The sequence below is a fragment of the Mustela lutreola genome, chromosome 1 (genome assembly GCF_030435805.1).
Source record: "Mustela lutreola isolate mMusLut2 chromosome 1, mMusLut2.pri, whole genome shotgun sequence".
NCBI lineage: Eukaryota > Metazoa > Chordata > Mammalia > Carnivora > Mustelidae > Mustela > Mustela lutreola.
Window position 1 is genome coordinate 196,481,329 of NC_081290.1, and position 12,724 is coordinate 196,494,052.

Consider the following 12,724-nt stretch of genomic DNA (forward strand, 5'->3'; position numbering starts at 1 on the left):
CCCTTCCAGACAGGACCGCAGCTCTGCCCTCGTGGGGTGGGGGGAAAATCTTTAATTTTATGTGTCAACTTCACTGGGCCACGGGGTGGCCAGATATTTGGCCAAACATTATTCTGAGTGTATGTGTGAAGGTGTTTCTAGATGAGATGAACATTTGAATAGATGGACTGATTAAAGCATATTGTCCCCCCCGCCCCCACCCAACCACACCATGTAGGTGGGCCTCATCCAATCAGTTGAAGGCCTGGACAGAACAAAAAGTTGACCTCCCCCAAATAAGAGAGAACTCCTCCTGCTTGATTGCTTTGAGCTGAGACATCAGTCTTGGACCTGGGCTGAAGCATCAGCTCTTCTTGGTCTAAAGCCTGCCAGTCTTCAGACTAGAACTTACATCATAAGCCCTGCTGGGTCTCCAGCTTGCTAACTGCAGATCTGACAGTAAATCTCTCTCTACACACACATCCTACCAGTTCTATTTCTCTGGGAATCCTAATACACCTTATTCCCTGACTCTCCCTTCCAGAGTCTCCCTTACATGGGAGCCTAAATCCCAGGGACGACCTGCCATTCTGCTCAAAGTCAAGTTAGGCGGGAACAGGGAGTTGGCATGGAAGAGCCTTGGCCGTGATTGAATGAGAATGGGACAGGGGTCATCCACTATCCTAGGACAAGGGAGAAGCCGAGAGAGCCTCGGTGGGCCGCTCTGGGCCCAGGAGGAGCCTGTGAGGTGCTCAGCTCTGACAGCTCCTGTCCCAGCTGAGCCCTGATGAACCTGACACCAGATATAAGATCCCCCATCTCACTGGGGTCTGGGACTCTCACCTACACCCAACACCAGAGGATGGAAAATTGACCTCATGTCAGGTTGTCTATCAGAGATGGCCAGGGCTATGGGACAGCTGGTCTCCATTCCAGTATCAAGGGTCTGTGCCTCGTAGATCAGCTCTGACTGGGGACACAATGGACGGCATGCCAGCTACATTCTGGGCACTGTTTGCCCGAGTGTGTGCGTGCATGTGTGCAAGTGTACATGTGTCTGTGCCAGAGAGAGAGATAAGGAATTTTATCAAACACACGTAAAAGTTTACACAACAAAATTACACAGTTTGATGAACTTTAACCTCTACCTAAGGCAAGAAAGAGGACATTACGAGCACCCAAGAAGGTTCCCCTAGGCTAATAAAAGGTTTTCACTTAATACCCACAATAATCGTTACAGGAAAGAAGGTATTATTATCCCTACTTATCTGCAAAGAAATGAAAACTCAGGTTCAGAAATTTCCTGAGTTCACTGTTGGTCAGTCAAACCCTGACTTTCTGTTTGACCCCCGAGCTTCTTCCACCCTCTACCAGTTTCTCCCAATAAAACATGAGCAAAACACAAGGGGGGAGGAAGGGCATTTGAAGGTGTGTTTGAATCTCCTCGCCCCTGAGGTCTGGAGGACTGCACTCTGGGCAGGTGGTTGGACTCACTGAGACTAGGGCCTTTTTCAACTCTATGCTCTGTGCCTCATTTTATACTATCATTAAGATGAAAATTCAGGGAGCTCAGGGCGTGTCCCTTAGATCTGTCCCAGCCAGGTCTTGCCCTCCCCAACTCTGCATTATGGATGGAGTGAATCATCTGGTAAATAATTCACTTGTCATTGGGCCAGCAAGGGTAACAGGAGAGCAGGGAAAGGGTGGCAGAAGGCTGAGGTTGGCAACCCGAGCCAGACCCCCAGTCCTTCCGGGGCCAGGCTTTTGCTCTGGAGAGAGAGCACCCGAGTGTCAGGCAAGAGCCCCAGGTGGACAGCCACCCAGGGAGATGAGGCCATGGAGAGGTCCGAGGGCTCTGCACAGACCGCTCAGCTTCCTGTTGCTGACAGCCCTTTGCCTTCTGCTTGTAGGGGCCTCAGGTGAGTGATGCTCTGGCCACCCCGCCCGGTGGACCATTCCCCACTCACATCCTGCCTTTTCTCCCGCTGCCTTCTTCGGGATCTCCCTTTAACGCTTACACGGCCATTCAATGAAGTCCATCAGCTTTCTTTATCCGCTAGGGCTTAGCCAGGATGCCCTGAGCCACTGCTCTGTGCCAGGCGGGGGAGGCGGGGCCAGGGCACAGAGAGCCCACTGAGTTACCCTCCCAAAGCTGGGGTCACCCTGTCGGTGACTGTCAGGTAGTAAGCATGGTGCAACATAGATCTGGGCTTCCCAACGTTCCCTCCAAAGTGAATGGTCTTCAGGTTGCCGAGAGCACTTGGGAGACCAGCGGTCTAGCTGAGAGATGCTGGCAGCTTGGTCCAGCACAGTGGGAAGAAGAAGCTTCTGTGTTAAGGATTATGCTTCTTGATCTATGGAATAGCAGAACTTTGCCCTCGCTCTCCAGCTCCATGCCTGTCTTCCCTTCTCTCTCCGGAGGAGCTGGGAGCAGTGGAGGAGAGCCTGAGATGGGCAGTCAGGCTCCACTCCCAGCTCGACCACCTACCGTGTGGTTCGAGACGAAGTGACTTCATGCTCAGAGTCTCTGGGGGATGTGATTACCGTGATAGTTAAGGTCAACAAGTAATGCATGTGCAGGACTTCGCACAAACGCATTCAACAAATGGAAGCTAATGTGAATCACTCCCATGCCTTGTCATCTGAGGCACTTACCGTCATCCGTGTGTGCTGAAACTCAGCACGTTAAAGCTACCAGACCACGGGGGACAGGAAAACATGGGGCTCAGGCACATGCCGCGGTTCCATGCTAGGTCCTGAGGAGAAAAGAACAGCATAGACTAAAAGCTCCCCAAGAGCAGGGGTGGGGTGACTCATTTGTCCATATAACCCTGGTGCATGGTATGGGGACAGGCACCTCATAATTAGCGGCTGACAGCTGCATGCTGGCTGGGCTGCCAGCAGGCTGCTGTCATCTTCCCCTTGCTGCAGTGGGTCTGGACTCCCCCTGGAATCTTTATGCAGAGACACCCCCCACCCCCGAGCCTGAATTGCCGGTGGCCATGCAGATCTCCCAATCTTGGGCTGATCATCAGATCAACTTCTGGATGTTTGTTTTGAAAATACAGATTCCTGGGCCCTGACGCCCTGGGGATGCTGACTCTGTGGTCTGGGATGAGGCCCCAGAGTATATATTTTTATCAAGCTTCTGCAATGGTCTGATGGCACGGGGGGATGGGAGCCTCGGCTCCAGTCTGTTCGCTGATCTTGGTCAAGGATCCCCTGGCCGCCGGCTCCCACAGCACAGCTAGAGAAGAAACTCTGGAGCTCGCTCAAACCCACTCCAGGAAGGAGGACAAGGGGCCCAAGGAGGGGAAGCAGGAGAGCCCAGGCCAGCGCAGACATCCTGCATTGCTGCTCTGTCCGTAGGGCCGCCCCACCCAACCCACCGAGGCCCTGATGAAGAGGCCACGTCCATCCAAGGAGTGCGGGGTGGCTCCGTGGAGCTGGCCTGTGGCTCCGGACTGGCTCCTCTCGTGGTCTTCTGGAGCTTCACTCCCCTGGGCTTGCTGACGCCCCGGCCTGTGGCTGTCACTAACGGGGCGGAGTCCAAGGTGGAGGCCGGGGCCTCGGCTCTGGGGGCCGTTAGTTTACGGAACAGCAGCCTGGTGCTTCGGGAGCTGCGGGAGGGGGCCCGAGGCCACTTCCTGTGCCAGGCCCTGCACGCGGCCGGGGGCCAGCTGCACACCACCTACTCCTACGTCGCGCTGGCCGTGCTGGGTGAGAGGCCAAACTGGGACAGGTCTGACCCGAGTGGCCTTGTGTGCTGCTTTGCCTCTACTTGCATGTGCCTCCCATTGCCTTGGGCTGGGCCCGGGTGCCATAGGACCTTGCCTCCGGGGAGTGAGAAAACCTGGGCTTGAAGGAAGGGAGGGCCAGGGCCCTGTGGGCACACCAAACCCCCAGCCAGTCCTGGGTCCGAGATAACAAATGCAGGGCCTCTCCTTCCTCTGGCCAGTGCCTGTATCAAAGCCTCGGGTGAGGCTGAGTGACCTGTCCCCCGTGGAGGGGACCTCCGTGGTGGCCACATGTGCAGTCCGGGAGGGCACTGAGCCTGTGACATTCGCCTGGCAACATCGGGCACCTCAAGGCCAGGAGGAGGAGCTGGTGGAGGTGACGGAGCGGTGGCTTCGGCTAGACCCAGTCAACAGGACACACCTGGGCTGGTACATATGCAGTGCCCACAACACCGTCAGCCGGCTGAGCAGTGATGGCGCCTTCCTTGATGTCATCTGTGAGTCACATGGGGGGTGCGTGGTCAGGGCTGGCACCTCCCCTCCCTTCTGCACCCTGCTTCCTGACATGCCTTAGGGCCCCCCCAGCAGCACCCAGCCCGCTGAGCAGCTCCAATAGTGAGAGCCTCAGGGCACTGTGGGCCCCCCCACTCCCCCTATCAGACATGGATCTACTACAGGAGTTCTAGCCTTTTCCAGGTCTTGAGCCTCCCTTCCCAGGTAAATGCACATACATTCGGCGTCACAATTTTACCCATAATTAGAGTAAAAGGGGTGGCCTGAGGAGCCAGCCTTTGAGTTGAGCCTGAAGGTCTCACAGGGACCAACTGGACCCTGGGGAAACTAGAAGGAGGGACACAGTGGACAGAGAGGGCAGCAAGTTGGTCCCAAGTCAACGGTTGAGAGCCTCAAAGTAGAAATCGGAAGTCTGTCTTTAAAGCACAGGTGCCTGGGGGGCTCAGTTGGTTGGGCGTCTGCTTTCGGCTCAGGTCATGATCCCAGGGTCTCGGGATCGAGCCCAATGTCAGGTTCCCTGCTCAGTGGGGAGTCTGCTTCCCCCTCTGCCCCTTCCCCTTCTCCTGCTCTATCTCTCAAATAAATGAATAAAAATTAAAGAAAATAAAGCACATGAAGAGCAAACAAAGGACTACTTTTCAGAACTCACAAGGAGCTCCAAAATAAGCAATGAGGGAGAACCTAATACAAAAGTGAAGAACCTAATACAGACAATACAATACAACCAATACAAAAGTGAACAAATGACCAGAGTAGTCCTTTCAGTAAAGAGAACAAATAAAACTAATGAAATTTTGCAATTAAAAAAAGTAATTTAAAAATGGAATTAGAAGTTTGTGTGAAAGGAAGAAGACTAGGACGGTCTAGAGCCACACTGTCCAACATGGCTGCCATTCACGGGGCTCGAGCCCTGCAGATTTGCCTGAACAAAACAGGTGTGCTCAGTCTACCGAAGGCACACTGGATTTTGAAGACTGAGTCAAAACAAACAAACAAACAAAAATAAAAACAAAAAACCAAAACCCCAAATAGCTCATCAATAGTTTTTATAACTGATTACACATGAAATAATTTTCTGGGTGTATTGGGTTAAATACAAAATATTATTAAAATTATTACAATCCATTGATGCTGTTTTGCTTGGTTGGGATTAGCCATTTTTCCTTTTTTAAGATTTGGAAATTTAAAATTGGACAATTTAAAAAGATCTGTGGATCTGTTGGACAATGCTGATCTAAAGGATTTAAAAAACCAGGACTCATGCTGTCCTGTCTTGTGGGTGGTGGTTCGTGGGATTGCAAACTCAAGATCATGGAGGAGACAGGCGAGCAGTTCTTGGGAAAGACAGAGGAGAAGAATAGCAGGCAGACGATACAGTCCTTTCTGGGAGTCAGAAAGATGGGAAAGAAGGGAAGGCAGTGACCCAAAGAAGTGAGAATGGCTGGCTCTGGGATCATGGTCGGGGCATCGTCATACCCTGTGTTCTGCCCTCTCCAGTCTAGAGGGGCCAAGCGTCCCAGTCCCAGGAAGCCCCTCGATCCTGGCTGAACCGGGAAGGTTGGTGCCCTACCTTTCTCCTACCTAGCCAGCTCTTGCTGTCCCCCTCCCTCAGTCCCTCTGGGAAATCTCCCACAGCCTAGGGAGCTTGCCTCCATGGACCCTGAGCACCTACATTTGACTGGACTTAGGGCCCTTCGCCCACTGGTTGACAGAGTGGGCACATAACACAGGCTCGTTGGACGATCAATGCAACCAAGATTATACAAGTGAGTGAAGGAAAAAAGACCAGGGAGATGAGACAAGTCTTCCTTGCCCGCCAGATGGTCCGGACAATCCTGTGATCTCCGTGGAGCCACTGGGCTTCAGCGAGGAGGGTTTCTGGGCCAAGGAGAGGGAAGAGGTGACCTTGAGCTGCCTAGCGGGATCCAACCCCCCAAGTCACTACGTGTGGCTCCGTGACCACACTCAGGTCCACACCGGGCCTGTCTACACCATCGCTAGTGCCACACGTGCCCACACAGGCCTGTACACCTGCCTGGCCCGCAACAGCCGCCTGGACACACGTACCCAGGCCAGCGCCAGGCTCACCATCTACTGTGAGTGTGTGGGTAAGGGCTGCCATAGCCTCGTGCCCTGCGGGGGAGCCAGATGGGGCCAGATGGGGCTGCTGAGCAGGGGAGAGGCTGTGAAACCTGTGGGAAGGGACAGGGAGAGGGGAAACCCCTGACCCTATTTGGACCTTGTTCCCCAAGTGATTCTTCCCACAGCTTTGGGGACTGAACTGAGGCACAGAGAAGGGTAGAGAAATGACCATGAGGCAAACACGGCAGCAAAAAGGAGAAACTGGGCAATGGGGAACCTAGGGGAAGCTGGGGACTTCCAAGGGCCCCTAGGATTCCTCAGGGGCTCCGAACTCTTACTCACCCCCTCAGCTCCTGCCTCCTGACCTGAGAGTCCAGCTCTTTGCTCACCAACCCCTCAGAGGAATCCATCTTCCCCCACCCACCCAATTCTCCCTACTTCTCCTACCCTCGCCTTGTGGCCACCAGGCCCCCAGCTGGGCCTGGGGACCACAGTGTTCCAGCAGCAACATCTGTCCAGCCCATCCTCACCCACTTCTCCACCCAGATCCCCCTGAGGGGCAGCCCTCCTGTGCTGTGCTCCCAACCCTCGGGGCTGTGACTTTGGTCTGCACCTGGCCTGGGGGGCTTCCAGCTGCCCAGCTGCAGTGGGAAGGGCCCCAGGGAGCTGGCCCTACCGCCCTCAACAACGTCACCTGGAGTCAGCCCGCCGCCCAGCTCCCCAACGGCAGTGTTTTCGTCTGTGCTGGCCAGCACCCAGCCCTGGCACTGCCTGCCTTCTGCAGGATCACGCTGTGTGAGTGGACTCAGGACACAGCAGGGCGCTGATGATCCAGGTGTGGGCAGGGGCCGGGGAAGCGCCCTCGAGGAGCCCTAGGATCTGGGGCGGGGCTCCAGATCACAGACTTCAAGATTTGCCATGAACAAGGAGGTGGGCAGCACTCAGCTCAGACCTCCTTCCCAACTGCTCTCCCTGCCAGCCAGGTCTCCACCACTCTTCTGTGTCCTCTGCAGTTTGGGCTTGGAACCCTGCGGCACCTGCCTGTTTCTCAGCCTCCAGCGGCAGCAGACTGTCATTGACCTTAGATTACTACCGCCCTCTTGCATGTTGCTCTTGAAATGAGCCTTTAGCTTTCTCTCTGCCTTGAAAACTTCTACCCACCACCCAAGATGAAGTTCAGATACCATCCTGTCTTTAAAGTCCTTCTGCCTGAAGCCCCAGAGAGTTTGTCTTTGTACCTGTACTCATCAAACCTGCATTCATCAAAGTATATTATAATTGCTTGGTGTCTGTTCCCATGATTGCTCCAGCACATGGTCAGCCCTCTGTAACTGTGAATGAATGAATGAATGAGTGAGTGAGTAAGGCAATAAGTGAAGGAAGGAGGGGCACCTGGGTGGCTCAGTTAAGCATCTGACTCTTGGTTTCAGCTCAGGTCATGATGGCAGGGTCATGAGATCTGAGCCCTACATCGGGCTCTGTGCTCAGTGGGGAGTCTGCTTGAGAGTCTCTCCCTCTCCCTCTGCCCTTCCTCCTTGTGCGCACTCTCTCTTTTTCTGAAACAAGTAAATAAATAAAATCTAAAGGAAGGAAAGAAAAAGGGAGGAAGGAAGGGAGAGAGGGAGGGAAAGAGGGAAGAAGGAAGAGGTAGGGCTACAAAGCCCTTTGTCCTCCTGTACAGACAGCCATGCTGAGCCATTATTCCCTGTCCAGGGGATCCCCTCCAGAGCCCCACTTGCTGGACCACAGCCACAGTCGAAGACCAGTTCATCATGCTGAGCTGTGAGTGGCCTGGAGGCCAGCCCCCTGCCCTGCTGAGCTGGCTGGATGGGCTACAGCAGCCGCTGGATGGCAGCAGCCCCTCGCTGGCTGTCCACCTCCTACAGGCCCAGGAAGACCTGGCTGGCCAAGAGTTCACCTGCCGGGGCACTCACCCACTCAGGGTCCCTGACCCCCACTGCCGACTCCAGCTGGGTGAGTCAAGGCTTGTGGCTTGGTTCTGGCCGAGGTGCGAGAGCAGCCCCTTTGGAATCAGGAGGAGGGGCCCTGGGGGCTGTCTGTGCTGGAATGCAAAGTAAGTCTGGGCCAGTTCATCTCTCAGGGACTCAAGTGTTTTTGATCCATAAAATCAGGGTGTTTGGTCTTGGTCTGTGTTGTCCAATAAAAATGCAATGAGAGCCATATATAGAATTTTAAATGTTCTAGTAGCCACATGTGAAAAAGCAAAAAGAAACAAGAGAAACGTTTTATTGAACTTAATATATCCAATATATGATTATCTCAATGTATAATAATTTAAAAAATTATGAATGAGGTATCCTAGTTTACTGTCCTCAGAATCTGGTGTAATTAGTTACAGCACATGTAGGTGTGGGCCAGCCACATTGCGAGGGTTCAACAGTCACATGGGGCTGAGCTGTGGCTGTTGGACAGCTCCCGTCTGGCTGGCCAGGGAATCTGTCTCCCTCATTTGCATTAATTTGCATGAGAGATGCCTGATTATATTCCTGCCTTGCATCCATGTTTCAGGCATCGGAGGTCTCTACTTCTCTCACTGCCTCTACGGGTTCTGGGTCTGCTTTCTTTCTGTCTTCATCTGGCCCCCCGCCAGTCCTATTTATTGCCAAATCAAGAAAAAAAACAAAAGAGTTAAGTATTAAAGTGAAAAATGTGGGAAAAGCACACAGAGGAACAGGCACATATAATAGTTCTCACAAAATAATTCATATCTTGGTCTCTGGGCGCTCTCAGGAGACCCTCCCCTGGGAATATTTCCCTCCCTTATTACTCAGTCTCCGGGCTGGAAATTCCACCCCAGGAGATTCACGGACACCCGAAACGCTGGGTGTTTAGGACTCAGTACATAAAAACTAAGCACCTGCTCTGGGCCCAGCCCTGTGCCTGGGGCAAGGAACTGGTGGGCCACTAGGGAGAAGGGGGCCTCACTGGCAGGTGCTGGGAGGGAGGCGGTTAATACAGAGGTGAGTAAGGCCGGGGCCCCACCTTTAGGAGCTGAGACTGGAGCGGGGTAGCTGAGGGGCATGGAGGCACACAGTTACTGTCAGGAAATCTTGGAGCAGATGGTGGTAGGATGCTGGCATAGAATTGGAGCCTGGAAGAGGCGGCAGACTAGCCGGAGACAAGCTTCACTCTCAACTCCGTTGGCCCTGTCTCCTGGCTCTCTTCCCCTCCTTATCCCCTCCAGGGCTAGCCAGCCCCTCACTGCCCAGCCTTCTCACTAGCCCGGGTGCAACAGACCCTTCCCAGCCTGACTCTCTCTGTTCTGCAGAAGCCCCGCAACTGTCAGTGGCTCAGTCCCGAGTGTCTGTTCTGGAAGGAGGAGAGGCCTGGCTGGGCTGCTCCCTCCTGGGGGGCATGCCGCCTGCCCGTCTCCTATGGCTGGGTCCCCAGCGACGGCAGGTGGAAGGCGGCACCTCCGGATTCACGCTGCACCCCAAGGGCGCCCAGCTCCACCTTCGCATCCGGGATGCCGACCCCACCCGCCACCGGGGCGCCTACCGGTGCGTGGCACGCAACGCCCTGGGCAGCAGCAGTCGGAGCGTCCTGCTGGAGGTCCAGAGTGAGTCAGGTGTAGCGGGCGCTTGTGTGTGGCGAGGGGGCAGGGGCCCCCTAGAGGGGAAGGCACAGGAATCCTCTGCTTCCAAATTTGGACACGTGCGCTCCCCAGCGCGGGCCCCAAATGGACTTGTGTGAACCCGACTGCGATGCGCTCCTGAATGCAGGCCAGCGGTTCCCCTTGGTGTCGCAATCACCTTTCGCTCAGTTTGTAGATGAGGAAACCAGGGTGACACAGACCAGAAGGGCACGCTCCAATGTGGTGCCACGCTACTGGCTGTCTCTCCACAAAAAGAGAACAAAGCTGGGTGCCCAGGTACACGCACACCTTGTGGTTGAAGGGGTTCAGGTGCCTGCGTGTGTCCCGCCTCCTCCCCCAGGATACCCAGCTCCTCCCAACGTCACCATCCGCCGCTTGACCTATGGGAGGCACCGGAGAGAGGTGCAGCTGCGCTGGGCCGTCGAGGGCCCCGGGAACCTGACGGGCTTCCTGGTGCAGCGGAGGGCCAGCGTCCCAAGCCCGGGAGCCGGGGCCTGGGAGACGGCGGCCAGGGACATCGAGCCTGAGAGCCGGGGCCGGAAACTGGGCGGCTTGGACCCAGGTGTCCGCTATGCCTTCCGCGTCCTGGCTTTGAATCACCACACGGCTGGACACCCCTCCGAGGTGAAGACACCAGGTGCTGAGGCCACGGCCATAGAGGCACTTACCCTTTCTCCCCAAGATCGAACCCCAAACCCAGGTTCCTCTTCTTCCTCGCAGGGCATCCCTGACTCCATTCCTTTGGCTCCTTCCCCCCCAGTGCCTCCATCCCCCTGTCTTTCCTCTTCTCCACCCTCCCCTCAGGTCACGTCCGCTGCTGTCTTTCCCATCTCTCCCTGGGAGGCCCTGGAGGCCCTGGGCCTGGGGGTAGGAGCCACAGTTCAGCTTGAATCCGAAGTGTGGATGGGGTGGGGTGCAGGGTGCTGGTGATTCAGTAAGAGGAGGGGCCCAACTCTGTGCCTCAGTCTCACCTCCCAGGGTACAGGTGGGCTCTCAGCTTCCTGCGGCTCTCTCTCCATTCTGGGAACTCCAGATTTCGTGGTGTCCTTCCCTTCACCCCCAAGCTGCCAAGACAATTGGCCTCTGCCTTCTATGGCAGAAATGGGGGGCATGGCTGGGACGCGAAAGCTCTAGAGGTCGAGGCATGCAGAGAGCACCTCTTTCTTTGGGAACGAATTGACCTCTGTATTCTGGGGGTCCAGTCTTGCTTTTGATTATCCACCACGGGGCATTGCCTGCTTGCTGCCCTCGTAGCCTTTGTTGTCAAGTTCAGCAATGGATCCAAAGCCATGTAACCAGCGCTCTTGACTCTTAGCGGACCCCCCCTTCAGCGCCTATCCAGCAGTGCTGGGTGCAGCGGGTACAGGAGTGGTGGTGGCAACGGTGGCCTCCTTGCTGGTGTTCCAGTATGCTGCCCGGCACCCGGAGACTTTCCCCTGTGAGTGGGAAGCTCAAGGGCAAGGCTGCTTGACTCCATGGGGGGCCAGGTCTAGACCTATTTAAGGAGAGATGCAGACCCCTCCCCTCCCTGCCCTGGGCAAGGTACCTCAGGTTTTCCTTAACTCTGTCCTCTCCCCAGTACTAACTGTCCATCTGGACTCCAACTCCCAAACTTAGGCATCTGGGGCCACCCCCTCTATGTTCTGGGGTCTCTAGGACAGAGTCTATCTAGAAAGGGAGGGTTTTTTTTTTTTCCCGGAACCTATGCTGGGTTGCTCAAGTTATGCACTTTCTTTCCCTCCTACAGGCCTTGGTCAGTTGCTGTTTCCCATGTGAGTGTAGAACCCCAGTCATTCTGAGGGTTGGGATTGTCTTCTACCTGGAAGGGAAGGCCGTGGAAGTGTAGTGGTCACTAACTTCACTCTCCCACTCTGCCCTCAGGGAGCAAAGCCACCAATACGGGGATTCAAGGGAAGGCCTGGAGGCAGAGGCCGGTAAGCATGATTTCATCCCAAAGATAGATTACTTATATGTAAGGACGGCAGTTCTGAGTTTCATGCACAATGCTGTCTCTGGTCCTGAGAACAATCAGGGACACCTCCGCGGCGTCTGTCTCCTTTGCTTGTGCCTGTAGGCATTGAACCGCCACCCACCAACCCAGGTTCAGATCCTGCACAAGAACTCACGGATGCCCCAGTTAACGTCACCATCACTGTGACCGCAACACCATGAGGTCCCAGGATGGGCCCCAAATATGCACAGAGGACACAGGTGGGAGTTGGAAAGATCCCCCTGTCACACTTGATTTTAAGACCAAGATGGCTAAGACACCGGCTCCCCCTTCCCGCCTTCGTAGCAAGGACAAGGCTCAGTGCAGCACCTCTCAGTGACCTGGTTACAAGAGACAGCCTGGCCCAGCTTGTGGAAGGGAGAGACGGAAGGATGAGGAAGACACATAACTGGAGAAAAAATGACCAGGTGTCCAAGGCCGTGTGAGAAGGGTGGTTCTGGGCACGGTGCCTGGTGCGTTATGAACAAGCTAGCTGCTTCTGCACAAAGCCTGTGAACTGAGAGTTGCTAAATAAATCCTACCAGATGCTATCACTGGGAGAGGGCAATTTCCCCTGCAGTTCCCACAGGGAGAGGCTGACCCCGCTGGGTCCCAGGTTTTCCTACTGACAGGGTGGCTAGGAGATGGGAAGCAGGATCTGAAGGTATGTGCTCTGTTCATTCAACTGTAGCAAGAAATGTGCCCTCAGACCTTATTCCCCAAATCTCAAATTCTTTCCCCAGGAGCACAAGCTTCAATTATGGGACCAGCTTCATCAGAGGGGTGGCCAGAGGGAGGCATGGTCAC

The 12,724-nt window shown here is 55.0% G+C and overlaps 1 protein-coding gene across 1 annotated transcript; it reads left to right on the forward strand.

Annotated features, from left to right (window-relative positions):
- The first annotated feature begins 1,807 nt into the window (after positions 1–1,807).
- Positions 1,808–12,099, forward strand: VSIG10L2 (V-set and immunoglobulin domain containing 10 like 2). The gene is made up of 12 exons (XM_059173325.1): positions 1,808–1,898; positions 3,349–3,699; positions 3,938–4,213; positions 6,050–6,325; positions 6,858–7,106; positions 8,025–8,285; positions 9,601–9,891; positions 10,268–10,564; positions 11,243–11,365; positions 11,675–11,699; positions 11,809–11,861; positions 12,002–12,099. The coding sequence occupies exons 1-12, from the start codon at positions 1,808–1,810 to the stop codon at positions 12,097–12,099; spliced, it is 2,391 nt and encodes a 796-aa protein (XP_059029308.1).
- The last annotated feature ends 625 nt before the right edge of the window (positions 12,100–12,724 follow it).